The sequence below is a fragment of the Anguilla rostrata genome, chromosome 4 (assembly GCF_018555375.3).
Source record: "Anguilla rostrata isolate EN2019 chromosome 4, ASM1855537v3, whole genome shotgun sequence".
Classification (NCBI taxonomy): Eukaryota; Metazoa; Chordata; class Actinopteri; order Anguilliformes; family Anguillidae; genus Anguilla; species Anguilla rostrata.
In genome coordinates this window covers 20,840,818-20,866,673 of record NC_057936.1, presented here as the reverse complement: position 1 = coordinate 20,866,673, position 25,856 = coordinate 20,840,818, and the positions used below count along the sequence as shown (strand labels likewise).

General features: G+C 42.6%; 2 protein-coding genes and 1 long non-coding RNA gene across 3 annotated transcripts in view; all 3 read right to left on the bottom strand.

The window, feature by feature from the left end:
* Window positions 1-118: 118 nt before the first annotated feature.
* On the bottom strand, window positions 119-5,308 carry LOC135252787 (uncharacterized). The gene is made up of 3 exons (XR_010329472.1): window positions 4,816-5,308; window positions 2,957-3,077; window positions 119-1,354 (listed from the first exon to the last, which is right to left on the bottom strand). It is a non-coding gene; the product is annotated as an uncharacterized LOC135252787 (long non-coding RNA).
* A 2,876-nt stretch (window positions 5,309-8,184) lies between these two features.
* LOC135254094 (serine/threonine-protein kinase pim-3-like) lies at window positions 8,185-12,329 on the bottom strand. The gene is made up of 6 exons (XM_064334047.1): window positions 12,200-12,329; window positions 11,774-11,868; window positions 10,857-11,235; window positions 10,367-10,543; window positions 10,137-10,257; window positions 8,185-9,909 (listed from the first exon to the last, which is right to left on the bottom strand). Exons 1-5 carry the CDS (start codon window positions 12,327-12,329, stop codon window positions 10,163-10,165), a joined length of 876 nt encoding a protein of 291 aa, XP_064190117.1. The 3' UTR covers window positions 8,185-9,909; window positions 10,137-10,162.
* Window positions 12,330-16,717: 4,388 nt separating this feature from the next.
* Window positions 16,718-25,856, bottom strand: part of gfod1 (glucose-fructose oxidoreductase domain containing 1) — a 35,049-nt gene continuing 25,910 nt past the window's right edge. Inside the window, exon 2 of the mRNA XM_064331284.1 lies at window positions 16,718-25,065. Coding sequence (XP_064187354.1) covers window positions 24,146-25,065 — 920 coding nt within the window. The 3' untranslated portion in view covers window positions 16,718-24,145. The remainder of the gene's footprint in view (window positions 25,066-25,856) is intronic.

The following is a 25,856-nucleotide window of genomic DNA, read 5'->3' as shown; positions in this document are numbered from 1 at the left end:
ATAAGATCGGTGGTTAATTCATAAAAATGTACGCTTTTATATCTTTATTATCCATGTGACTTTTTCTCGTACTGATGAGATTTAATAAAACTACATTGCAGCATTGTGGTTCCTTATTTGAGTTCTCACTGGAGAATGAATGCTTTCCATATGGCATTGGACAAAAAGTACGGAAGCTTCTGTTCCGACTACAGAAGCCATACCAGGATGTTCCGAAATAAAACATGTGAGGTCAGCATGTTGCTAACGCTGTCACACAGGCATCTCAAATATCTAAAGCACAGAACAAAAGAGGTGTAGCTCACAGCATTTCACTGTTCCCATCATGTGTGCTAATATTTATTATTGATTTTTATCTCTTTTTTACAAGCAAGTAGTATATTTCATTTCCTTCTCTATAAGGATGCCGTTAAAACCCATCACCCCAGACATGTGGGCCAGTGCAATGGGTTCAGTGCAATGTTTCTCAGGCTCTTGGAGGCAGTGGGAGATATCAGTTGCGGAATTACATCACTGCACCACCTGCATCAAAAGAGTGCCCTCAGGCTACAGAACAGAAATGGTTCCCACATCTCTACTGCTGACCACATTCCTAGTGCTAGTCTGTATTTTACAGAAACTGGGTCATCCACTTTCCAGCTAAATGTATGGGTATCAATGGGAGTGAGGAGATGGATGCTAATGTCACTGTGGTACAGTAAACTGCTAATGTAAAATTGTTGCTAAAATAAAATTAGTAACACGTGAATACTGTTCATGTGATTGATGGCATTAGGTTGTGAATAATGGTAAGTAGCTCATATTGGGAGTAAAAACTCAACCAGTTTTGATGTACTGCATGAAAATGATCTCATGAAAAGTATAAAAAATAAGTGGTTTGAACAACAGAATTTATTTTTCACCTCAAAGTGGAAATACAGGTCTTAAAGATCTCTAAGTGGTTAGTCAAACACACTCCAAAAACATTTGCTTTCAAACACTTGGTGAGGCCGTTTAAATATTCTGCAAATCTTTGTAAAAAAAAAAAAAATCATAGTAATCAAAGGCCCTTCAGAAACAAGAGCTTCCTAGAGTATTGATTCTCTCCTCGGTGTTGTGCGTCCACATCTACTCCTCAGGGTTCTGGAGGCTGTGTGTCATCACAGGGATGGGTGATCTGGCACAGCGATGGGAGCGCTCAGCCCCCGCTGGCCCCTCATGCGATCTCTGCAGAGGAAGACCCAACGCTGCACACACTGCCTTACACACAGCCGGGGCCTTTGGAAGGATTTCTTGGCTGAAGCGGAGTTTCTGCCGCGGCGATGGGGCTCCAAATTCATGATTCGGAGGCTGGGAGGCCATGAAATGATGGGGTCTGAGTTGGCATGGTTACCACAATGGAGAGATTAAAGATAAAACAAAATGAATGAAATTGCTAGGAGATGAAGAATCCCAAGCGAAAAATTGTCACTAAAACTTTTCAAGTCTGGAACATGAGGTAGTGCTCCACAGAAAATGACATAAACTGCTGTTGTTTCCTAATTTTATTTGCTTGAAATTCAACCTGTCAATGTGCTGTACTTTATCTTGACTGCTCCTGTGAAATCCCAATGACCTTCAGGGTTGTTAAAATATATTTAAGATTTACTACTGGAAATTTGAACCGATCAATGCTAAAGGTCAGAGTCAGGGAGGTAATCCAATGGGTGTGGAGCTGTTCACTGAAAATTTGGTAGAAACTTCCAAGGAAGAACAGGGAACAAATGGTTGTGATTACTACATTTGTGCACTGAATGCGAACATACTGAATCAGCATGGTCCTTCACACAACTGTTTCAAGAAGTTGTTTCATTTACCATTAGAGACATTTGCCTGTTGGTACTGGTAAATACACTGCATTCAAATGAAGCATAAGTCTGCCATTCCACAATTGACCTACAGGCTAGTTTCTTCAGGCTCTTCCAGTATACTAACACTCATATGAACTCAGGGTCACTTTTGCCCAATGAATTTTCGCAGTGAAGTTATGAAAAATTCCAGCAGTCTTGCACTCCCACTTCAGAAGAAACAGTCCTTTTACTCACTACTTGAACCCTTGGTCTTCTTCAACATGGCCAGGGTCATTTGAGATCCGTGTCATCCTGTCCATTTTATTGACCATGTATCTGTCTCTGTTGTGTGACTCAAATGAATGGTCACAAAAGGAATTTTCCATTACAATGACTGGCATTCACCTCTTTCTAGTACATTTTCATCCAGCAGTTGGTCAGTGAATGGCAAGAAGCCATCACCTCAGGGAAATCTTATAGAACAGCATACTTTCAGAACATTTATGAAAACATAGCTTTGCAGTTTTGAAGACCCTCAAGTTTAATAAAATTCTCTGACGTTTTCTCATAAGCTACAGAAAGTTATTGCTAAAATGACAGTGAGGACTTCTGCTTCTGTCAGATCAGCATATCCATTAAAGCTATACTCTTTATAGAATAACTGGTCAAATCACTGCACATGAATGCTAAACCTTTTGTCATGCTAGTTAGCAAACTATTAAGTCATGCTTTGACTTGTTATAACAAACTGAAGTGGAAACAGCATGACCTTAGTTTTTTGCATTCAAAATGTCTTGTGTCTTATATCTTGTGTCTGGTTAGCCCCATTGATCCTATATGCCCTAAAATGCTTTTTGAACTGTTTGAAGGGGAGAGAGCCACACAATCTATAATTAAAACCATGATATTGACAGCAAGGCGTGATTATATCTCATTACTGCCATGCAGGAATTTAATAAAACACTAAGCTATCACCTTGGCAGGAACGGCACTGGTGACATTGTTTTACAGGGTATGCAGGCCCTCCCGGTGGGGATTAAAACAATCAAAAGGGACATTCATTGGACAAAAATCTGTGAACAAAAACATGTGCAAGGTTTTGTGATGACCTGATCGAGTAGATTGGCAAAAGAAGAAAAGACACCCACGTTATCATTCTGAGAAATGTCCTAGAGGGAGAGACAGTGTGTCATGAATGGCGTGGGCCAGTCACCACCTGGTAACAGAATGTGTGCGGGTCCTTGATATCAAGGCTGGAGACCCATCAGGCTGCACCAAAAAAAGCAGAAATATTTAAGGCATTGTACAGGATGAAGAGCAATAGATACCAAACTCAGAGTGCCAAATAATTAATAGGAAAATAGGAGAATTAAAATAAGGGCAAAACATGAGAGAATCTGGCCCGGTGTGTGCTGGGATGGGCTCCGGTACCCCTCGTGACCCTGCCCACGATGAGCGGGTCAAGGTAACGGATGGATGGATGGAACATGAGAGAAAGTTTCCCACGCATACAAGCAGGTGTTTTTCACTGAGCACATCTAAATGGTTCTCTGAAGAACACGGATGTTTTCTGCTGATTTCACTTAACACAGTACAAACTTGGCACATAGGTGTGAAGTTTCTGAGTTGCTATGCGGCATTTTGGAAGAGCATACTGCATTTATCTACATTAACCACAATCTCACTGCCAAGGATGACTGATTTTTTTTAAAAATCCACAATGGAATGTTTATAACACCATACAGCTGTTTCTACTGTTTAATCTCTAAAGTAGTGATTAGGTGTGACTCCAATCTGCCAACGTTATCGTAGAAAAACATTACATCACTCATACATCATTGTACTTTGAATTAAAACTTTATTTGCTGATATAGCAACACTGTATTTTCACACTACAGACTGAGTTTGTACCACAAATATATCCTGTATGAATCAAGAACTTTAAACGATCTACAAAGGAGTCCACCCACAGTGTAGACACAGGAAAACATTACACTGAATGAACACAGCAGCCCATTTAAATGGAAAAGAGCTCTGACCACATTATCCCAATATAGCAGATAATTGCATTTAATCTCAATAAACTACAACAATTAAATGAAAGCAGAACAGTAAATTTTATTGGTTTAATAAATAAATTGTGGGAGCAAAACAGACCTCTGCAGACTGATTCATTGCAATGGTTTCTCAGATGTATAGGCCTCCGCGTTGGCTCAAAAATGACTAGGCTTTGGGGCAAAAGACATTTAATGAATCATTCCACAGTTATGAAAATTGAATGGGAATGGCCATGCAATTACCAAAAAGAAACATTCTCAGACCACTCTTAAAAACCAATGCATTTTTGTTCCTCAAGTGGGACCAGGATAACACCAAGAGGGCAACTAGTCACAAAGAAGGAGGAGCTGGATGAGAATGTCCTTCCTAAACTATTTTCGAAGGGCATACAGAGACAAACCAGCAGCATGCTAAATTCTGTCTTGGATTGCTCTGTTGCCATGGCAATGAAGGAAAAAACGAAATCATTGGGGAACTACATTAAAATATTTGAGGGGAGCAAATATGAGTCTTGTGGTACCTAATCAGTCTTCATTATTTGGTATCATATGGAATCCCCACCCTCCAAACTCCCCCAGATCCCATGAGATGAAGGATAGCTAAATTTTCAGGTCTTATCAATTCAGCACTTGAATGGTACAAACAGAAGAAAAGCTGCAGTCCCAATGAAAATATAGGAACCTTAAAGCTTTGCCCTTGATGTCCCAGGTTTATCAGTAAAATTAGAATTTTTATATATGAAAACAACAATAATTGCTAGATCATGTAAGCCATTAAATATTACATGAAATATATGGTCCTAAATTATGCACATACAGAAGTAGTGATTAAAGGTGCAATGTGTAGAATTTAGCAGAACGGACTTGGCAGAAATGGAATATAATATTCGTAAGTATGGTTTAATAAGTGTATAATCCCATGAAAATAAGAATTGTTGTGTTTTCGTTACCTTAGAATGTGCCCTTTTATCTACATAGGGAGCGGGTCCTCTTCCACAGCGCCACCATGTTGCACCGCCATGTTTCTACTACAGTAGCCCAGAACGGACAAACGGCTTAGAGAGGGCGCATTTGTGATGCATGGGTATCTTCCAATAGTTGTGTGTAATACCAGCCACACGTGTTGTTTCCGGCGTTGTCGCCCTTTTTCAGTACAGTCTGACTTCAATGACAATCCATTTATTCAATAGGTGAGAGTATTTGCTTTCTAACGATGTATAACATGTCTAATTTTTTGGAATCGTTTTGTCAACGTAATCGAAAGTTTTGAACTCATCAAATTCACTTACGCGTTCACATGTGGTAGCAGTAAAATACCTGCACCTAACGAAACGTTGTTAACGATTTGTCGTAATTTCTTGGAAAATACTATTATTATTGAGGACTTCTTGGCATAGCTAAGCCATATGTTTGCTGATAGACCTAGCTGACATCGTTTTCTGGAGCCAAACAGAAGCGGATAGAAATATGTCATTGATTTACTGTCTCTATTCTATAAGATTTCATCATTGCTATGTAAGTACTGCTCACAATATTTCGATTATATACCTTATTTTTGAAATTGAGTGTCTTTAAATAGGTTCGTGGTATTTTATAATGAGGATATTTCACAGTGTAATGTAAGCATTAGTTCGTAATGTAATAGTTTTTGTGATGCATCATGTCTTTCTATGATTTACCATGCAAAGCAGCTAACGTTAGCAATAAAACGCTACCACAATGCGGAACAATTAACATAATTCGCTATCTTACTTGTAAGCTATGACCTATAGTTTTACAGACTAAATAACTAAATACAATTTATAAATCTATCAAGGAACCTCATCACTTGACACTTGGCTTCTCGATGCTGTCGTAGACGATGACATCATTTTTGGAACTTACAAGCGACAGTAGCTTCTCTACGTCGGAAAGGGAAGGGTGAGGGGAGGTGGGTATTCAGTTCACTGCTAGATGCCAATTCTACACACTGCACCTTTAAGTAAGCATATCTACCTGTGTTCATTTTATGCTATCTTGAATATTTGGAGGATTGATATGTAGCCTAGTATTGCTGCATTTTTTTCACCTTCAATATCATGAAATCATAGTGCAGCTAGGTGGAACATTTAACGTATAAAATTAACCTCTTCAGGGTCCTGATCTGACGTATCACCCATGAAGCATGAAATAGACATTGAGTTAAACCAGAACTTCAAATGGCATCAAGCATTAAGACAGATACGGCTACATCTTATAACCAGAAACACATGAGACCAAATCTCTCTTCATTATCAAATCATGCATGGGGGAAAACTCCACATCCTTTTCACCCTTTGAGGGGGACAAGAGGAGGTTTCTGTCCTGGGGCTTCCCACGGGGCTTCTGTCAGAGGGGTTCTGCAAAGGGGGCTATGGGACGTCCCAAGGAAGTGGAGAGAGGGTCCAGTGTTTCCCACACTGTCCTCCAGAACACGATGTAGGCCGTTGGGTGTGGGGAGTATTGGAAAGCCAGCTTTTTAGCCCCGCCTTTGTCCCTGACCTCTGATAAACCCTCCCCACTGGACGCAGGAACCATCAGTCACTCTTCCCCCGGGGCGTAAACAGCGAACTCCAAACACATGTTGCTTGGGACGCGATGAGTCATGCAGCACCGTGTTTCAAGTGCGCAGTGACTCCGCTCTAGGGCCTACCTGCCAGGAAACAGACGTCTTCAATTGCTCACGCTCCAACGAACCCCCTCTCGCTTTAAAAAGGATGAAGGACAATCTAAAGTGGGGGATTAATAAGTCTGAGCTGACTAAATAGCCGAGTAGACATTCTGCAAACCGGGACAGGATGATGTTATGTGCACTGGCTGCCTGTGTGGGGGTCCCAACCCCCTTAGGGCCTCCCTTTCCAAAATGTGAAGCAAGTCCACTCTGGGAGGGAGCCCATGGGAAAGTGTACACAGATGTGGGAATGGCCCTTTCTCTGACCAGAATTGAGGTCAGTGGGATCGAAGAGTGGGCTGCTCACTACCAGTGTCTAAACAGGACAGAGTGGGCGTTATGGGCGATATGGCGACGAGAGCGGGGCGCGGTAGACGTTCTGGTAAGCAGGTCACATGTCGGGCCAGAATAAAACTGCAGCTTTTGGCTGTCATTCACAAATGCATTCGTGGCTCTGAAAACCGGCCAGAATGTCAACAAAAATATTCTTTCCTGGAACATTAAGCACTGATGAAAATATCTATTATATCAAATAGAGGGAATGCAAGAGATGACACTCAGCTCTTAAACAGGAAATACTTTTCATACAGAAAGAGGTTAAATATCAAATCCTCCTCTATTCTGTACTACAAGTCAGCCCTTTTTATTGCAGCTTGTTTCTGTCATTTTTTATCCTGTGTAGCTGATGATGAGGATGTTGATGATGATGATGATGATGATATGTTATATTTCTGTGGTATCATATAAATATACATGTTCTTAGAAGCTATGCAGAGGACATCTATTCTTTGTTTTTTAAAAAAATCAAACTTATTAACTACAATCTGCAACTAAGGTTACAACATAAGAACTGTGAGATAGATAAATAAATAGACTGGCTGAGTGACAGATTGATTGATTGGTTGATTGATTAATCGATTGATTGATTGATTGATTGATCAAGCACACACACACACGTTGTTCTATGGCAGCTCTGTTTGTATTGCGTAGCCTTAATAACTGCGGAAACAGTGAGGAGCAGGGAGCAACAGCCATTCCAAGCCACATGATAAGAGATGCTGCCAGTGGAAATCCAAGGAAATGACAAGCTCCTGGGGGATATTGTGAGCCTGTCCATGATAAACGCAGCAACGGCTGACTTTTCAAACGCCGTGTGTCCGTTTCCTTCACGGGGGGAGTCACTTTTTCACCCTTCTCTACTTTTCGTGTTTTAAGCATGTCATCAGATGCAAGGTTTCATTACAGGAGTGTAGACTTGCAGTGCAGAATCACTTCCTATGGTATAACCTTGTGATATGCACAAGGTTATACCATAGGGGAAAAAAAAACTATTGAAACCATTCATTGAATGTCCAGAGATAAGCACACAAATCATGTTTTGCATGTTTTGCATATTATTTTCACAAGACTCATTTTTACTCTTAAGGACATGAGCTATACCTGGTCATGGGAGATGCCTGGACTATTTCGACATTTAAATTTGCAATTGAATAGATTTCTTTTTCCAAAACATTGATCCTGTGTACATTTTCCCCAATAAATGTAAACAATTCAAAGCTATTCTCTACATCTTTGGGTCAGAGAAAAGAAATAAACTTTGCCTCTGAATCTGTGTCACCAGATGTGTGCAAGTGGATGTGGGAAGTGAACGGGGAAGGGTCTCGGAAACACGATCCGCCGTGCCGTGTGCCAGCAGGATCCGCTGGAGACTTCACCAGAGGGCTGCACCTGGACTCTCTCTGAGATGATGAGAAAAACTGCCAGCGAGGGGCCATTTCAGGACACCCCCCCCCCCCCCCAAAAAAAGGCCATGATTTAAGGCTCTCTCCTGTTCCTGTAGTTACAGTAAAGCAACAGGACCCAAAATGCTATCTCACTGTCTGGGTGGAGGGGTCCCCGCTGGCCCCAGTGTCTGTTACAATCATTACCCTGTACACACCAGCTATTACCTCAGTATTACACATCAGTGGAGATAACTTCATGTTGACACAGCACATTGCTTCTGGATAGAAGAACAACTTGAGCATTTTATGCAGACAGACAACAATCCTATCTGATTGGCTCAGACATAAATGTTTCTGGCTGGCAGGCATTACACTGAAAGCACAAGCTACACTCAAATTATCGCACAAAGTAAGAGGTTTATCATAACCTAGACCCAAAAAAGAGGCACCACCATTGATACCAGCTGTTGGCCTACCAGTAATTTTCAAATCATAAGTTCCAGTAATGGCAACATAATTCATCACCGATTTGCAAAATGCATGAATGGTTAAACACAAACTGAATGTCAGGAAAGATTTGTGCATGATTTGGCTACTAATGCTTTGCTGAACCCTAATAGGATCATGCTGAAGATATCAAATATTTTTAAAAGAACTGGATAACCCAATTAACCAGTTTAGGAAAGTAGCGCTGCGCTTTCTGTCAAGAGAACATGCAATGGAACACTTCTCCCCCTGCTGGAAATTTTAGGAACTTTCCAGAAATTGCTTCTCAGTTGTAGCTGCAACAGGATGATTTGAAGTTATTTCCCAGAAATAGTTTTATTTTGTGCATACTATTATCAGGAATTCACTTTTAAATATGATGAAGATATAACTTTTCAAAAGTATGAAGTCAAAATGACGGTAGATGCTAAAAACGCAACTAGTGGACACTACAGTGTTACACAAAAATTGTGCTTGGGTGCATAAATTCAATTGGTGTCCAGATTTTGGAGTGCCTCAAAATCAAAATCCCAGAGAGAAAGAAATCCAGACAGAGGGGTGACAGGTGATACTGTATTTTTGTCAGTGAGACTTGACGTTGACTTTTAAAAGCCTTTTATTTACATGTATTTACAAAAAGTAAGTAAAAGATAGTTAGTACCCTAATGAAAGCTGGGGAAGTGCTCCTTATTTGTCATTGTGCACAGGACTATGTTCTGTAGGTTGTGCCCTCTAAGAGTTGCATGATTTAAGCTGATATAACATCACGTTGAACTACAGAAATATAAATCAAAATCATATAAATAATATTCATTTCATAGCCGACAACCATTTCTGTTTCCATGGATGGGTCACAGGAATTATTTTCTGTTTCATTAAAGCATCAGGCTTCAAAATTAATTTTACAGCCGCGCCATCTTACATTCAAATCCACTACTCATTTTCCCTAATTGGGTAAAACTATAAAAATAAATATTTAGTACCTACAGCATCATGTAAAAGTTCAATATATTCACATTTTACGATTTTAAAAAGCTTTTATGCTTGTTGTGTCAAGTCAGTTCTGCTGCAAGCAGGGAAATAAAGTGCAGCTGGAAAACACTCTCTATTTTTCAAATATCTTCCTTTCCTTCCAGACTGATAAGCTGCAAATGACAAAGACAAAAATGGCACAATTCTGCAGACAGACACACTAGGACATGCATGTATGGAATGAATAGCATGTATAATATGGTATGTTTTGCCAGTATTGCTAGTTTAACAGTGTTAACAGTGTATGACTGGAAGCAACAAATTATAGCTGTGCATTCAGACTAGTCTGAAGAATGGCAAGTGACTTAATTTCTATATACTGTAAGCTTAATACACTGACCTGAATGTAGTCCACCATCGCCACCTCTAACGAGTCATCCATTGGTGTTGGAGAATCTGCTCCAAAATCGGTCTCTTGGCAGGATCCCTTTGCAAGCACCATCGAATCAAATTCTTGCATTCTGTGCAGCGATACGATTGGACAGGAGTGCTGTCAGCATCTCTGATTTGCCGAGTGGCACAGCAGGTATTTCAGTAATTGTTTGTGGCAGGTTCTCCAGGGCCTCTCACCATCAGACACCCCTTCCTTGAAGCGCAGTTCGGACCCGATGATATCCTGCTCTCTGCGGAAGGGCCGAGAGCCACAGACCAAGGCAAAGAGCAGCAGCCCTAAAGACCAAACGGTAGCGGGGCGCCCGTGGTACTCTCCATCCATCACCCACTCAGGGGGCTGGAACAACCTCGTACCTGAGAGAGGAAGAGAAGGAGAGAGAGAGAGAGGGAGAGAGGGGGGAGAGAGAGAGGGAGAGAGAGGGGGGGAGAGGGAGAGGGAGAGAGAGAGGAAAAGAGGGGGAGAGAGAGAGAGAGGGAGAGAGAGAGGGAGAGGGGGAGAGTAGGAGAATATATTATATAGTTGCATGCACCTGTGACCGATGCAATGCATTATTCAAACAGTATTCATGTTATGTATACATATTCTGCTAACTTGTGTTCATTTCACACTTCTTACTCCACTGCACCAGCACAAGCCTGCATTAGTCTGATATTTATAGACTCTGACCTGCGAAATTCGTGTAGGGGGCCTCTGTGAGCAGGTCCCCACAGCCAAAGTCAATGAGCTTGACATGCAGGTCCTCGGTTTGTATGAGCAGGTTCCTGGATTTAATGTCCCTGTGCAGGACGCCCCTGTCCCGGCAGTGCACCGTGGCCTGCACCACCTGCTGCAGGACGAACCGGGCCAGGCTCTCCTCCATGTAGCCGCCCAGCTGCCTAGTGAATTTGAACACGTCCAGGCAGGGTGACGGCAGCTCCATCACCAGAATGATCCAGCCGGCCTCCTCAAACCAGTCCAGGAGCTGAATGACGTGCGAGCAGGGGGGGGGGCGACATACCATCTCCATCAGGGCTACCTCCAGAGGGAGGGGCTGGGACTCCCCAGGCTGAAGATCCGGGTGGGAGAGATTGAGATGGTGAGTGGATATGTAAAAGGGTGGGCTATATTAAATGATCAGTACATTAGCAGTGGGTGTATCAGAGGGGGAATATTACTATATTACTGGATGGGTTCTCATAACAGTATTATATACCAATGCACACCATGCTGCCTCCATGCTGCACTATTATACACAATATTGACCACAGACTTCCCAGAAGCTATCAAATGGAATAGAAATGTATACTTACAATTTTCAGAGGTCTCGTTGAAAAGTTGGTAGTCACATACTTAATAGCCACCTATAACAGAAAGAGATAAGGGAGATTGCATAATTGTATATTGACTATAATGGAACAGCGTTACTTAAAAATTCTAAATATTTGTTTCATATGTGGGGAACATGTGAAACTACAGAAAGCATAAATACTTCTCAGGTTTGTAATCTCAATGGATCGCACACTCGGCAACTGCAGTACTGACAGACACCATCGAACAGGAATCAGCCGGGCCTGAGAGCACTCAGAAGTGCAGGCAAAACTGACCTGCTTCCCATCCGCTCGGCGGGTTCCAGCATAAACCGCTCCACATCCTCCTTCCCCCAGCAGCGATCCCACGGCGTACAGTGAGGAAACGCTGGCTGTGGCGCACAACCCAGGGTTAGCAAGTATTCTGCTGAGGAAGTGCTCTCCAGAAAGGGAGTGTGACTAACAAAGCCATAATTAAGAGTTCAATCAATTAATCCCTATCCATTGAAAAGCTTTTAGTTTCTGTTAAAGACATTTTGTTTTTGTTTATGAACAAAAACACAGTCAAATGAGTGACTGTGATCTGCTTAAGTCTACATTCAGAAAAGAAATGAAAAAAAAATACTGCAGTTGAATATATTGAAATTATTTCTAACAAAATTTGTGTTTGAATGTTATAAGACTGCGATATAAGATTTTGTTGATCCCTCAGTGATGCCTGACCTGGGTTTTTGGTCCTGGTGCAGTTGGCAGTGGAGGGGGAAGTGCTTGAGGCATAACTGGATAAACTGGAAGAGCCCTGCCTCTTCCTCTCTATTTCATTCTCCTCTTCCTCGTTCCTCCTGCGCTTCATATTTGGCCTTCCCTTATCTTCTTTGGTGTTCTTCCCTCTCTCTACACATGTCTCTCTGATTCTCTTCCTCCCTATGCACCGGGAGCTCTGCTGTTGTCTATTGCTGTCTTCCTCTATCCTGCAGAGTCTATCATGAACTCTCCTCCATGTCTGTCTGTGCCTGGCACATGCTCCTTTCCTAGGCGTGTTCTCCATGTTTCTCTCTCCTGAGGTATGATAAATGTGTCATTCCAGACTGGCTTTCCCCTCATGCCCCCCCTTTTTTTAAAACCCGGTGAATAAATGACAAATTGACATGAATTATGTAAGCTTACTGCTAAATATAAAACAATACTTCTAAAGAATAAGCTTTAATATACACAAACCATCATTTACATCCTAATAGCCTGCCAACCTTCCACACGCTGAATATAAAATCATTCTATTCGTAAAACGCAAATATTATTCTCAGCCAATCCATTACACCACCTCATTATGGCTACTATCATATGATTACGAACCCTGCAATGGCAGCTACATATTCTACTGTATGATTCTATTTATTCTATTATTCCTAACAACAATAATGAAACTGGTGGAAATAGAGCACCTTGCACTTAATTGCCTATCATGACGACACTTACGTAGAGAGTTCCCATATTGCCTTTATTCCATATTGTTGCAGAGTAACATCACAGTATTGTAGTGGTAATGTGTTTACAATGTTATGGTTAGGCAGTGATCAAGTCAAATAGCCTGAAAAATGTATATGATGGTGATAATTACGATTATTTTTGTTTTTCTCTCATCCTCGTCCTCTCCCTCGTCAAAAAACATGATTTTACGACAATTGACAAAATAGGCACCTAACTGTAATAATACGCATTGTGCAATCACAATATGTGTTACTAAGTGATATAAATAATATCACCACAATCATAACATAATTAGAAGAGGCATTTAATTTCCTGCTAAAGTACTATTCCATCTCACTACGGCATGGAATAGTACGTTAGCAGGAAGTAATAAATACCTCTCCTAATTATGTATCTCTTCATCATGTATACACTTTATACTTGTATATAAGGTAAATCCTCAAGCCCGTGAAAAGTTCTACCGAACTGCATAGCTAAAGTTAATATTTAGTATTAGCATCCTGTGTTAAACATTATCAGCTTAAAACCATGAATTAGTAGTATTAGTTACAAGACAGAATAGAAATAATCAATCACACGTATTTTACCTGTGATCAGATGATGATATTCAGAATGACAAAATGAAAATGATTGTGAACAAAAATACTGTTGGTTGTATCGATATGCACTGCAATGCCGTCTTTCCCAGAATGAATAAATGTACATGCAATAACAAATAAAAGCTTAAATCTTACGACTGTGTCATAATAACTTGCTGGAACGTCACAGTTCCCGACGCAACTCGCCCACGGTTCGGTTGTGACGTCACAGCGCATGCCTTACAGAAATTCGCTGTTTTATCATACGGTCACAGTGAGATAAAATGGGTTATGTTACACGGCGGCGTGCAGATGTTATTATTATTAATGTACATACGTTTCTCAAATGGTACCCTACGAATATAGTTTTATATTATAGCCAAAATCTTCTGAATTGGTTTTTTAATCCTCCAAATTGTTTGTCACCACTGCCGTAAGCATTTCACTTGTGCTCTGGACCCAAGATTTCCTCATCCCAGTTATGGTCATATATTACAACTATACCTCGGTTATACAGTCCAGCAATTGACTGCCAATTGACCCAGTGCCTAATTATAAATAATTTGTGAGCAATTTCCTATTTGAGCTAAGGTTTGAAAACAGTTTCACTGTATATCACTGATATCACATCAGTTAATGGATATATAAACGATGTGCACACAAACCATTATCCCCTTATTATACCCCAACGTCACATATTTATCCATTAACTGATATCACTGGCATACAGTATTAGACAGTGCAATTGTCTGCATTTAATCTGTGACACAAATTAAATACAGCCTCGTCCTGTCCAAGATTCAATAGAATAATTATTGAGTTGAAGAAGAAGATGAAGATTTTTCATATTGACCTTGTGTTTTGTGTTGTATTGTGCTCAGAAGTCTAGAGGCTAAGATGACCTACCTCCTACTTCCAGTCACACTCACCATCAGATCCTACAAGAATATTTCCTCCAGCTAGCCAATGCGACTCTTTGCATGGAGCCATTTTGTACAGAATTAAGCACAATGGATCTTTCTCTTATCAGTAAGGTAAGGACAATGAGATTGTGATGGAAAGCTCTGCTCTGGGGTGGTTTTTCTGCACATTAATACCTTTGAAATGCCACAGATGAGAGAACACCAGCACTGGAAATGTATTTTTTAAAGGAAAAACCAACCGATAATTTAAAAAGAAATAGAATAGTTATAAAAAATGGGCTGCAAAAAAAAAAAAATAAATAAAAATAAAAATAAAAAGCTCTAAAAATATAACTACTGTTTCTTAACAGCCCAACACTAGTTCCATTAAATAATCTGGTACTTCCAGGCATCTGAAGAAATGAATGTGATGATACACTGGCATTTAAACATTATTTCAGGTTACATTATGGAAACCCATTCAGATGTAAAGGGATACTCGAGACACAGAATACAGTCTGTAGGGATGTTTCAGTCTGTCGAGCAAAGGAACAGGCTCTGTGTCAGGAGACGGAGGATATTAGAGCGGTAAGCAGGCAGAGGCTGCCCTCTCTTATTTAAACAGCACATTTCCCCTGTGTTTCACCAAATGTCTGTATCACTCAGGTTTTAAAATTCTGGAAGCAACCCAATACCCATTTCAGGGGGAAAAAAGTGCCAGGGAGAACAAAAGTGGCATACTGTGACTCAGTAGAAGGCAACCGATATTTGGTTCCATTTCTCCTTACTAAAACTGCTTATGTGCGATGGCGGCATGAAGCCGGGCTAATCTCAAAAGTATCCTTTAATGAGACGGATGGAAGTGAAATAGCACAGGGCTGAATTTCCTATGGGAGAAAGAGGAGCAGAGCTAGCCCTCAAAGTCAGAGCAGTACCAAAATCCTTCAAGGTTTTTCCTCCGTATTACTACTGAGGTTCTAGTAATAATTCACACACTCTGCTTTCTCAGTGCTTCAGCATCCTACTCATAACATTCGCAGCTCATCTCAAAAGGGTGAACTGCTCATTTGGTCTAAATGAGTGTCTTCTGCTCAGGGAGCTCCGTGGCAATTCCTGAGCTGGGAATGATTAATTCACAACACAGCGCCCTCCACACGCGTGGAAACGGCGCCTTTTTGGACATAAGAGCTGCATTCAGTGGCCCCGCGGAGATGAAAGGGAAGCGGATCTCTCCTCACCGCGCTGGAAAATAAGCCAGGAAGGCAGCAGATCTCTCGGGGAGATGAGCGACTGATTAACAGTCATCTCTTTATTAGCCGCCCCAGCTGCCTTTGAAATGCTGGAGCTTTGACATTCAGCTGAATCCAATACGGAACCGGAAAGGTGCATAGATTTACAAAGACTTAACAGCAAGTTGAAGATGCGAAAGATACACTATATGACCAAACGTATTTGGACACCCCTCCCCCATCTCACTAATTTTCTTCGGGCTGAATGGAAGCAGATCCCTGCAGCAATGCTCCAACAAGTATAACCCCTTCCCAGAAGGGTGGAGCTTGTTATAGGGTAGACCAACTCCATATTAATGTCCATAGTTTTGGAGATGTTGGGTGTCAAGCGTCCACATACTTTTGGCCAGAGTGGATTTTTTCCCCATAATTACCACTAGGTGGCGACATATACTGTTAAGCTAAATAAGTGAGCCATTAGCAAAGCAGTGGCAATATTTTACACTGCCAGTCAACATTGTAAACAGTTGATCAATGATGCGCAATCCTAAATATATTAATGACAGTTCAAGACATTCCATCACCTTTGGTCACAGAGAAATTTCTCTGAATATTTGCCAGGCTAACCATAGACTGCACTGGGTCAGTGTCATGCTGTTCTGAACAGCATAAGAGCATGTTCAATAACTGGAGAGACGCAGCGGTGACCTAAATAACCATATTCGTTTTGAAAAATAAGGTTTGAAATTTCACACGTAATAATTCTGTCGTGCTTCCTCAGTCCCTCTGTTGGATATAGCGTGGCTGTGACATGTCCGCTATAATGTTTTTACCAAAGGCGTGTAAGCATTACATTTCACCACCAACCAATGAGCAGAATCGGTGGTTTTGCAAACCAGGAAGTTATGCGGTTAATTTAATGATGTCATACCCAGTCATTATTACACATCATTACACAGTCTTGTAGGTCACCAGTCGATTTAAAGGTTTTTAGAAGTGTTACAATAATGCAGTAGTGGAAAGACAGAGCAGAAAACGGTCCTGTTTTTGTTTTGAACTTTTTCTTTAATTCCATTGTAACTGAAGCATTGGACAGGTAATCGTAAACCACATTGTGGGTTTCATATACACCATGATCAGGTCAAACAAAGCACATTCCCCAAGCAACGCACAGCAGCAATGCAGAGCACTGGAGCGGACAGGGCAGACATACAGCAGATAACCAGCCTGTACAGGAGAGTACTATCACAGACACACTCGGGTATCATGCCTTTTCATCTATAGCAAACAAACAAGGGACACGGTTTTTCCATTGGAACACGCCCCACCCCCTCTACAATCCATTACTGCAACTATCACTTTTATATAAAATATAGACTTTATATTCCTACAGTACATTCTCTAGTTTAGGTTCGATAAATATTTGTTGGTTTCAAAATATATACATAGGCCCATGCATCCACAATATACATAAAATACAATAAATATAGTCAACATCAATACAGCATCAAAATGACATCCTTCAGCATGAGCAGTTCAACATTACAGTAACTGTAACAGGCAGCATTCACAAACCTGGTGTAGGGGGTCAGTTCTGACAGAGGCCTGGCCATCATGTCCAGTAATCATAACCAGAGTAAGAGGGCCTTTGAATCCATGCACAAATTGAATGGGGACAAAGCAGACAAGGGCCACAGAATGGGAGAGAGAATCGGCCAATCAGGGTTCTTTTAGAGTATGGAGTCTCCATGGGCAACACCTGCCATGTCTGGGCAGTCACAAAGCCATTGTACTTGAGCACTGTGCAATGTCATATTTCTTCCATTGAGGCCATTTTTCAATCCATCCATAAATGGCAAGCGTTAACATTAAAAACAGCTCTCATTCTTTCCTTTGTGCAAACTAATTTCCATACCCATAATAAAAACAATAATGGTAATAAAAATATTAAAGTGTTGTCAAAAAGGAACCCTTTTCACTATGTACAGAACACGACCTTCCATATTGAAAATGTCAGCAGTCATATGTGCTCATTTTATACATCACTGCCCGAGCCGAAGAAAGAAATCTAATTATTCTTCCTGAATGTCTCAGAACAGGATTCATTATTATATTCCGGAGCTGAATTAGTCATTCCTCTCTCAGCATGTGCACGAAGCTTGGCCTCTCACATTTCTAAGACATCTCAATTTTCCAATATTTGGAGTGTTGGCTTGTTTTACAAGACTCAAAACCGACCCACATTTACATTAGAATATACTGTGTAATCTCTGGCTTTAGATATAGTATACTAGTTTAAAAAACAAAATTGCTTTAGATGTTTTACTGTATACTAGTTTTTCGTTCTGTTTTTTTTTTTTTTAAACTAAAATAGCAAAAACTGCAATTCTGTGAATAGGACGTAAGATAACTCTAAAGATGGTGCAGTTCAGTTCTCAGTTTCCAAAGCAGGTGCTATTGAGCTGAAAAAAGCCCTGCCACAGAAAAGGTGAGGGCTTCCTCAAGACAGCAGAGCCTTCCCTTCTCAAAATGAGAAAGAAGGGACTTTCCAGGGAAATGTACCCAAGACCGCCTCTTGCCATGCGTGCTGCAGTGCCGTGCTCTGAGCCAAGGTGGCCTCCAAACAAAAACATGCAGAACGATGTGAAGGAAGTACAAAATGTGCAGGGGAAGGTGAGCTCACTGGTATTCGAAGCATGAGAAACAGTACCTTTGCCCCTTTGTGTGTGTCACTACACAGCCACTCTACATTCCGACATTTCCGCATCCACTAACGTTTTTAGTCTGAACATAAAAAAATAAAAAAATAAAAAAGTGAATCCAGGATGGACTGGATTTGGCACCGTGGCAACGAAAGCCAGGTTGCTAGGATATGGTTCCAAGGAAGCACAAAAAGCACCTTTTTATGATCGCCTCCCTCACAGTAAACAGCGTGACCCCCAGGCACAGCGCTCCACGGTGGGCTGTGTCAGGTGGCCAGCTCAGTGCCCAACATACAAGGTCTGATTTCCATTCTTTAGTGACACAAGCTTTGCTGCTGTTCCTTTCACATTAGTAGTACTATAGTGATAAAACCTAAAATAAATAATACAACATCTGACTCATTTTGATGCTAATTTTCTTATTGGTGCCGTTACCAGCCGAGCTGACACTGGCTGCCGCTCTAGCAATGAGAGCTGAAGACCATGGCAAAGCCCTCCTCTGGGGGTAGGAGAGAGAACACAACAGGGATTTTGGTAGATTTGATTGAGAGCTTTTTTTCCAGGGTAAAATTGGTGTAATTCATTAATGCGCTACAGACAACCCCTCCCAGATCAAACTGTTGTGCGGGGAAAAGGAGGGGGGGGGGGGTGTCTGTAAAAACGTCACAAAATGATTCCCTGGAAGACCCCATACGAATTGCCCTCCAGTGCCATCCCACCCTTCACCCCTCCAGATGTTGCAAATGCTGCCCGTGGAAGGAGATACAGAGATCCACATTTTAGCAAATAAAGCAAAACACGCACGCACTAACAGCTGAGTCGTAACATCTCTCCATTATTTCAAGTTTTCTGCAAAGAATCTAAAGAAGCCACAAGCAAATTGAATAAAGAGACACAGTAATTGGACAGTCTGTTCTTGGCAACATGACTTGCTTTTCATAAGCGCGGACACTCAAACAGGAAGTGGCATACGGATTGCTTACAAGGACTCAAAGGAACACATTGATAGCATGTCATGGGTCATAATACCTGTAAAAAACAAAATGGATAATACATTTTTTCCTCCAGTTGCTTGAGCACAAATTCAACCCTTGTAGAAAAAACTTTGATCAAACTGAATGTTAATATCACATTTTCATTTATTAAATAGAAAGTAATATCAATAACATGACATGACAGCATATTAGATTTTCCTTATCAAGGATAAAAATGACAGTGGACTCTAATCAGTCCACATTGAGCATATAAATTAAGGGGATATTTAAGTAAAATTTAATCTACGACGTTTGAAATATTTACCATGCTTGAAAAACATGTTTTGTTCAAAAAAGGACTATCATCAAGTGCCCAAAATAATATAAAAAACACAATTCCCTCAAAAAAGTGACTGCTTAAAATAGGACTCCATCCTAGCTGCTGGTCTACCTTTGAGAAGAGATAATCCTGGGAGTTTCTGTACAGCAACTGCAGTATTTCGTCATTAGTCTATTGCAGAAAACAACATGAGGAGCTAGCGGCCGTCCCATTTTTACACTGAACATTTTAACCGTGTGTGTGTGCAAATCAGCAGGTGTTCCTTTCGCTGTTTGCTGATACCGCAGTGTCATTAGAGCACGGAGCAGATGCGCTACAGCAAGAAGTACTCCTTTAAAGGGCAATCGCGCGCAAGGAAGCTAGAATTTGGGCTCGGCGATTCAGGGATCAAAAGCTCGGCTACTGAAAAATTCATTTCTGACTAAAAGCTTTTTGCACATACCTCTGTGCTGGGGGGGTGGGGGAATGGATGTTGTGGCACATTGCGGGCCTTCCAATTAAAAAAGAGCCATCAATCAGGCACCCAAATCCTGCTGGGCACTGCAGCTGCGAGATCACAGACACAGATCTATTCACGATGATTCCAGTCACGCAAGCCTGCTTCCATTCGGAATGGGAGTAGCGTTTTTCAAACGAAGAAAACGAGATCCGCGCACACCGGAATGACCACTTTTTTTACCCTAATTTTCATCTTTGCTGGGCGCTCCTGTTAAGTACAGAGGTAATGGGCGTCGCACATTAGAAGGACAGGGCGGCCGAGACGCGTCTCTAACGACCGGGAAAAATGCAGAGGGGGAGCGAAGCTAAATGGGAGAAACAGCCTCTCGGGCGGCTCTTGTAATGTTTTGTAATGTCATCCTTCTGCATGGCAGACAGCACCATAGATACTAACATTTCCGAAAGCTTCAATGAGCAGTAACCTTCCTCCCCTCTGGACAGAGTACCTTGCTACCGACATATTAAGAAATGTTACGGTCAATAAATGTTGCCGTACCTTGTTCAATGCGTGGTACTAAAATAAAAACACCAAAAACATACTTGAATTGCTATTAGCATGGGTTTTGTTTACTTTTTGGATAGTGCGACAATTCATACTTTTTCATTTCATCCGAAGGTGGCGGAAGTGAACTTACAGACAGTTCTTGGGGATTGTGCAAAGCTACTGGATGCTACCATTCCATATATGGCCCCACAGGAGCAGTGTTTCGTTCGAACCAGCGACGTCCAATCACACACCTCCGGAAGGCACGGCTCACTCCGCCCACCACTCGGGGTGGCGGCCGGTACTCTGGAAGACCCATGATTACACTGACCTCCGCAGAGCAGGTCTTTACAGCGTTTAAGGCCTCAGAGAACGACGCTCGAGCTGTGCATTGCTCACTGGTCCTCCCTCCTACAGTAAGCCAATCACACGCGACACAGGGTTTCACCATCCACAGATTTTCTTATGGTTTGCTAGACTCAGGGGGATTGGGAGGAGGGGAAAAAAGTCATTAACAGGTACAAGACCAAGCACAGAACATGTTGCACTCTGTATGCAACATGTAGAGTAAGCCTGGGATTTCACCTGGGATTTCATCAATCGTCATCACCAATCACACACCACCTCATCTCAAGATCAAATCCACAGGGCAGTCCAGAGCTTGTTTTTGCTATGAGGCGATATTATCTGAAATTACCTGGTTGAGGAATAAGGACGCCCCACTCATTCTCAGAGGCTTATCATGTAATAAGGTGCCCCTTATCTGATGAAACCCTGAAAACAAAGAACTTTGAACTTTAACTCAAACTTTTGAGTTAACCATTTTTTAAAATCCATTTCTTTTTTCTTCCATCTGAAATTGTATTACATTTCAAAGAATCTTTGGGTCTGGATGTTCCAGCTTCCACTCAGATAAGGCACACTTTACAACATAAAAACCCTCAGTGATAAAGGGGAAGTCTACAGCACTGACAAACAACAACAGCAATTAATTGGCAGATCCTTAAGAATACCAGATAACATCACATTTACATGACTCATCCTGCCACAGACCTTCATAATTCACACAGTCTGACAGCTAGACAATATTGCAGCAAACTGCAAATAAACATTTTTACTTATGTTTGGCCCTTGTGAAAATTCAAAGGGAATCCATGTTTAAACAAGACATTGTGTGCAAATGAAACAACAACAGTAACAGGACTGCTGTTAAATCAGAACAGGATCACTTAAGGAGTGGAATGTGCTATAAAAGCAAACCTTGACCCAATAGCAAGCTGAGGCCAGGTCAGGATATCTGTAAATCTCGATTTACAGAGCCAGTGCTTGGACATCAGGCAGGACCGGCACTTCCAGGGAGAAGAGAGCCAAACAACCACGTGACTTAGCGGCAGGAGCCTAAAGGAAGGCAGTGCATTTACACATAGAATGCTTCACAAATGTTCCTTTTTTTTCTCGCTCTTTGCAAGATACATTACTCAAACCCTGCTGTCTCATTAGCGGCAGCAGGCAGCCTGAAAGCTCACTGATGAATGCAGTCCATCCGTCCATGTTCTGTTCTGAGGCGCTCTGAGGAGACGCACACCGTCGGTAGCTACTTCTGCTTCGTTTTGGAAGCAAATGTTTCCTTTCAGATCTTCCGTTAAGCTCCTGAAACGAGGTCACAGTGCCCTCTGGCCCTCGGTATTCTTACAGCATCTCTTAGGTGGGACAGAATGGGGCCACATTGTGGCCTGCATCGTCACAGTGGAGAAACACACTTAATCCTCAAAAGGAAGTAACCACAGGAGTCCCTTCCATTCACCTCCTCACACTCAATTGATAGAAATCAATTCGACAAAAATAAATACTATAACAAGCAGAGTGGGTATCAAATATTATTTCAGTTATGTACATCAAAACTTTTCATAAGCATTTTAAAACAAAAATACATACATGAACATCCACACAAAAATCCACACATTGGTTTCCTATGTAGGACTGTGGACTACGTAGACCCTGATGTGGCACACTTGGTGCGCCTACTTAATACCACGAGATGAACACTGAAATAAAATGGAAGAAAAAAATAAAATAAAATAAAAATCAATCTTTTGGCTTGTAGGTCAATGTACGCTGTGATTGGAAAAATAAATCATGACCTGCATCTAGACTTTTGCGTAAAAAGACGAGACGTACCTCAGTCCTCTACTTTAAAATGAAAATCCAATTGTATTACAAATACCAAATGGAAACATTGTAACCATACTAATATACTGATTTTACAGTCATCCAATTGCACATCCAACTCTCTGATGTAATTTGGTATGGTTTAGTTTTTTTTGCCTTGTTTTTTTTTTTTTTTTTGCCAAATGCGGCTAAGCTCTCACAGTAGATGCAAGAAGGTGTCCAGGGCTTGTTGTTGTCCGAGGCAGCAGGGCAGCAGCTCTAGGCCACACCTGCGGCCAGTGGCCCCCAGCCAAAGCAGGGAAAGGGCGCAGGCTCGGTCTGAGCCAGCAGGTTTCACCCCCGCCGCTTCCATCCCCCTCCCCCCCCCCCAAGAACCTGGACAGTTGCCTCCAAGGCAATTACTGACTGTTTTACACAAAGTATCTGCTGACATACAATAGGCTTTTTTTTTAGGCATGCAAAATGCAACAGGCAGAATTTGCATCCAAATAGCAAGCTTGGGGAATTTCATTGAGCACTTGCATCAGGGAAAAATAAAAACGGGCCGAACGCGGCGTCTGACAGGCGGGACGCTGCCTGGAGCCCGCGGCACAGCGCGGAGTTGCACGCGCGACGACGGATGATTGCGTATATTGCATGTGAATATACTTCACGTTTTCAACGAGGAACAGACAGCAGGCACTCCCTCTGCTTCGGGAGGAGCGATGTAACCCCGGTAGGAAATCCGGCCCATATTTATTGCATACTTAAAACGGGAGAGCCCTACTAGCCAAACTATTGATTTTTCAGGTGTTTCGTTTGTTTTCCAGTACCACAAAGAGATACGGACACAGGACGTTCAAGCCAACAGTGTAAAACATTCACCTCCTCGGAGGTACAAACACGCACGCTTCCTCATCGCAGTCGATGTTCTTGACATTGGGTGGCATTCGAGGGAAAAAAAGCACAAGTTTGCCTTGTACGCTCCTACACATCACTGAGATAGGAGGGGCTGTAAAAATGGGAAGAGAGGGAAGGAGGGAGAACGTACTGCGGTTTACGTTTTCCGATCCCGAGGATCACCGAAGCTCCGAGTCGGTTGTGGGACGGGTGGGGCTGACACAAGAAAGCAGGCAGAACACCAACAAAGGGGTGTCCCTCCCTCCCCCCCCAGTCAATCAGCAGAGAAAGGCTCACATGCTCCCACTGCTGCCTGATGCTCGGAATCCTGGGAAGGCCCTCCCAACGCACTTCCTGCGGCACTCGTGGTGCCAGACCACGCCCACCCGGCCCCGCCCTGCCCCTGCGGACGGCCAGCTCCCTGCGCTAGCAGTAGAGCGACATCCTGCTGCGCCTCATGGCCTCGCTGATCAGGTAGGCGGGGCTAATCTCCGGCTCCTCCGTCATCACCACGATGTTCTGCCACTCCCCGCACTGGTTGGACTTCTTGATGGTGTCCACCACGCAGAGGGCGTACAGGCAGTCCTCGAAGGTGGCGGCCATGGTGAGCGGCCGCCCGTCCCAGGTGCGCCGGTCGTCCTGGTCCTGGAAGGCCTGGCGCACGGCCTGCACCATGCAGATGGTGCCGGTGAGGTAGGGCGAGGGGATGTCGCTGAAGGCCTTCTCCGGCAGGTCGGCGTTCCCCAGCGGCGTGCTGTCCTTCAGCAGCAGCTCCCGCTCGGGGGCGCTGTTCTTCTGGCCGTACAGGTCGGTGCCGCTCACCGTCAGCCGGCCCACCGTGCCCACCACGATCACCTCCTGCCGGAACTCCCCGGGCACGTTGAAGTTGAGCGTCACCGTGCAGCAGGCGCCCCTCTCCAGCACCATCTGGAAGGTGCAGAAGTCGTCGCTGGTGATCTGGCGGATGCCGCGGATGTGGTCCGTCTGCTTGACGAAGGTCTTGAGGAAGCCGTGCACTTTGGCCGCCTTCTGGCCCGTGATGAAGGTGAGCAGGTCGATGATGTAGCTGCCCACCGAATGCAGGCCGCCACCCCCCATCAGGTCGTCGCAGCTCCAGTTGTACTTCTTCCCCAGCAGGCTCCCGCTGTGGACCTGGGCCTCGCACACCAGCAGCTCGCCCACGTAGCCCTCCTCCACCAGCTCCTTCATCTTCACGAACGCCGGCAGGAAGCGCAGCACGTTTCCCATGATGCTCAGCAGCTTGGGGTAATACTGTGCCGCCGACATCATGTGGAAGGCGTCCAGCGGGGTGGCCGTTCGGTCGCAGATGACGTTCTTGCCGATACCTTTAAAAGGAGAGAGACAGAGGCCACAGTGACTCCCAGCTCAGAAACATTAGGCAGTCACTTTGCCTCACAATGAAAGCAATGCAATCTGCAACAAGAGGTAAAGAAGATCATAAATCATAAAACTTCCGCTTCACACCATTTTCTCAGGTTTGTTCAAATTACATAAGATAAACAATAGGACATTTTTTCATAATAGCACAAAAATACTACTACAGCAAAGTACTGGCACGGACTATCAACACTTTCGAGAAGACAAAACAAGGAAAAGGTTAAAGCACATAAGGAATTTCACTGAGTAGGTCCTATTTTCCAGTAGGAACTAATCCTCAAAATAGTGACAAATTCCCATGATAAACAAAATACTAGAAGAAAAAGGCCCACTATTCACATTGTGCAAAACTAGTAGAGGAAAAGAGTAATGTATAACAGAAATGGCTGAAGAAAAAGAAAAAAATATCAGTACAACGCCAAACTGTTCATAGCTACAACCAATTATTTTAATTGACACATTAGATGGTGCAATTATACTCTTCATAACACTTTGAAAAACCTTTCAAAAATAAAGGTTGGTCAATGGAACAAAGGAACTTGGTGAGAGTCCAGACAGACTCTTAACATGTCCTTTACATGTTTCGCTCTAGTACTGAGAGTAGTAATGACGGCCATGGACGGACCAGATAATCAGCTTGCTCATCAACAACGTGAAGAGATCCTCGACTGTAATTGGCTGGGTCAACTAGAGGAGAGACGGATGGAGATTGGCTACCTTCATTCCAGTCTCCAAAACC